We start from the raw sequence: 509 nt of genomic DNA, 5'->3' as shown, positions 1-509 counted from the left end.
AGCTGCTGCAAGCCCAGTTGCTGTCAGTCCAGCTGCTGTAAGCCTTGCTGCTGTGAATCCAGCTGTTGCAAGCCCTGCTGCTGCCAGTCCAGCTGTTGCAAGCCCTGCTGCTGCCAGTCCAGCTGCTGCAAGCCCAGTTGCTCTCAGTCCAGCTGTTGTGTCCCTGTTTGCTGCCAGTGCAAAATCTAAAGCTCCAGTCAGAGACTCCAGTGACACCAGACCTTGTGAGTTCCCTTGGCCATGACCAGTGACACTTTCAGATCCCTGAATTGGAAACCCTTGTCAATCTTTTCCATTTGATACTTCAGGGTCAGAACCATAGCTCTCTGGATCCAGATGGAGACCAGGTGACCACTTCACGTCCTCGAACACCTTAGAATCACCTGCCCACTCATTCTCCAGAGGAGTCTTCCTCCTTCCTCATCCATTTCTCATCTGCAGCCTCAATGGGACTCTGAGTCTAAAGGCATCCGCATCTATCCTAGTGAACTCCATGTAGGAGAGTACTG

At 52.3% G+C, this 509-nt stretch overlaps 1 protein-coding gene across 1 annotated transcript in view; it reads left to right on the top strand.

Moving 5' to 3' along the window:
- Positions 1 to 189, top strand: part of LOC102859593 (keratin-associated protein 5-1-like) — a 720-nt gene extending 531 nt beyond the window's left edge. Inside the window, exon 2 of the mRNA XM_006893361.1 lies at positions 63 to 189. Within this exon, the coding sequence (XP_006893423.1) occupies positions 63 to 189 (127 nt within the window). The remainder of the gene's footprint in view (positions 1 to 62) is intronic.
- Positions 190 to 509: the final 320 nt, after the last annotated feature.

This window comes from Elephantulus edwardii, unplaced genomic scaffold (genome assembly GCF_000299155.1).
Source record: "Elephantulus edwardii isolate Elephantulus edwardi_28Jun2011 unplaced genomic scaffold, EleEdw1.0 scaffold00126, whole genome shotgun sequence".
Taxonomy (NCBI): Eukaryota; Metazoa; Chordata; class Mammalia; order Macroscelidea; family Macroscelididae; genus Elephantulus; species Elephantulus edwardii.
The sequence above is the reverse complement of the archived record's forward strand: the minus strand, read 5'-3'. Positions and strand labels throughout refer to the sequence as shown.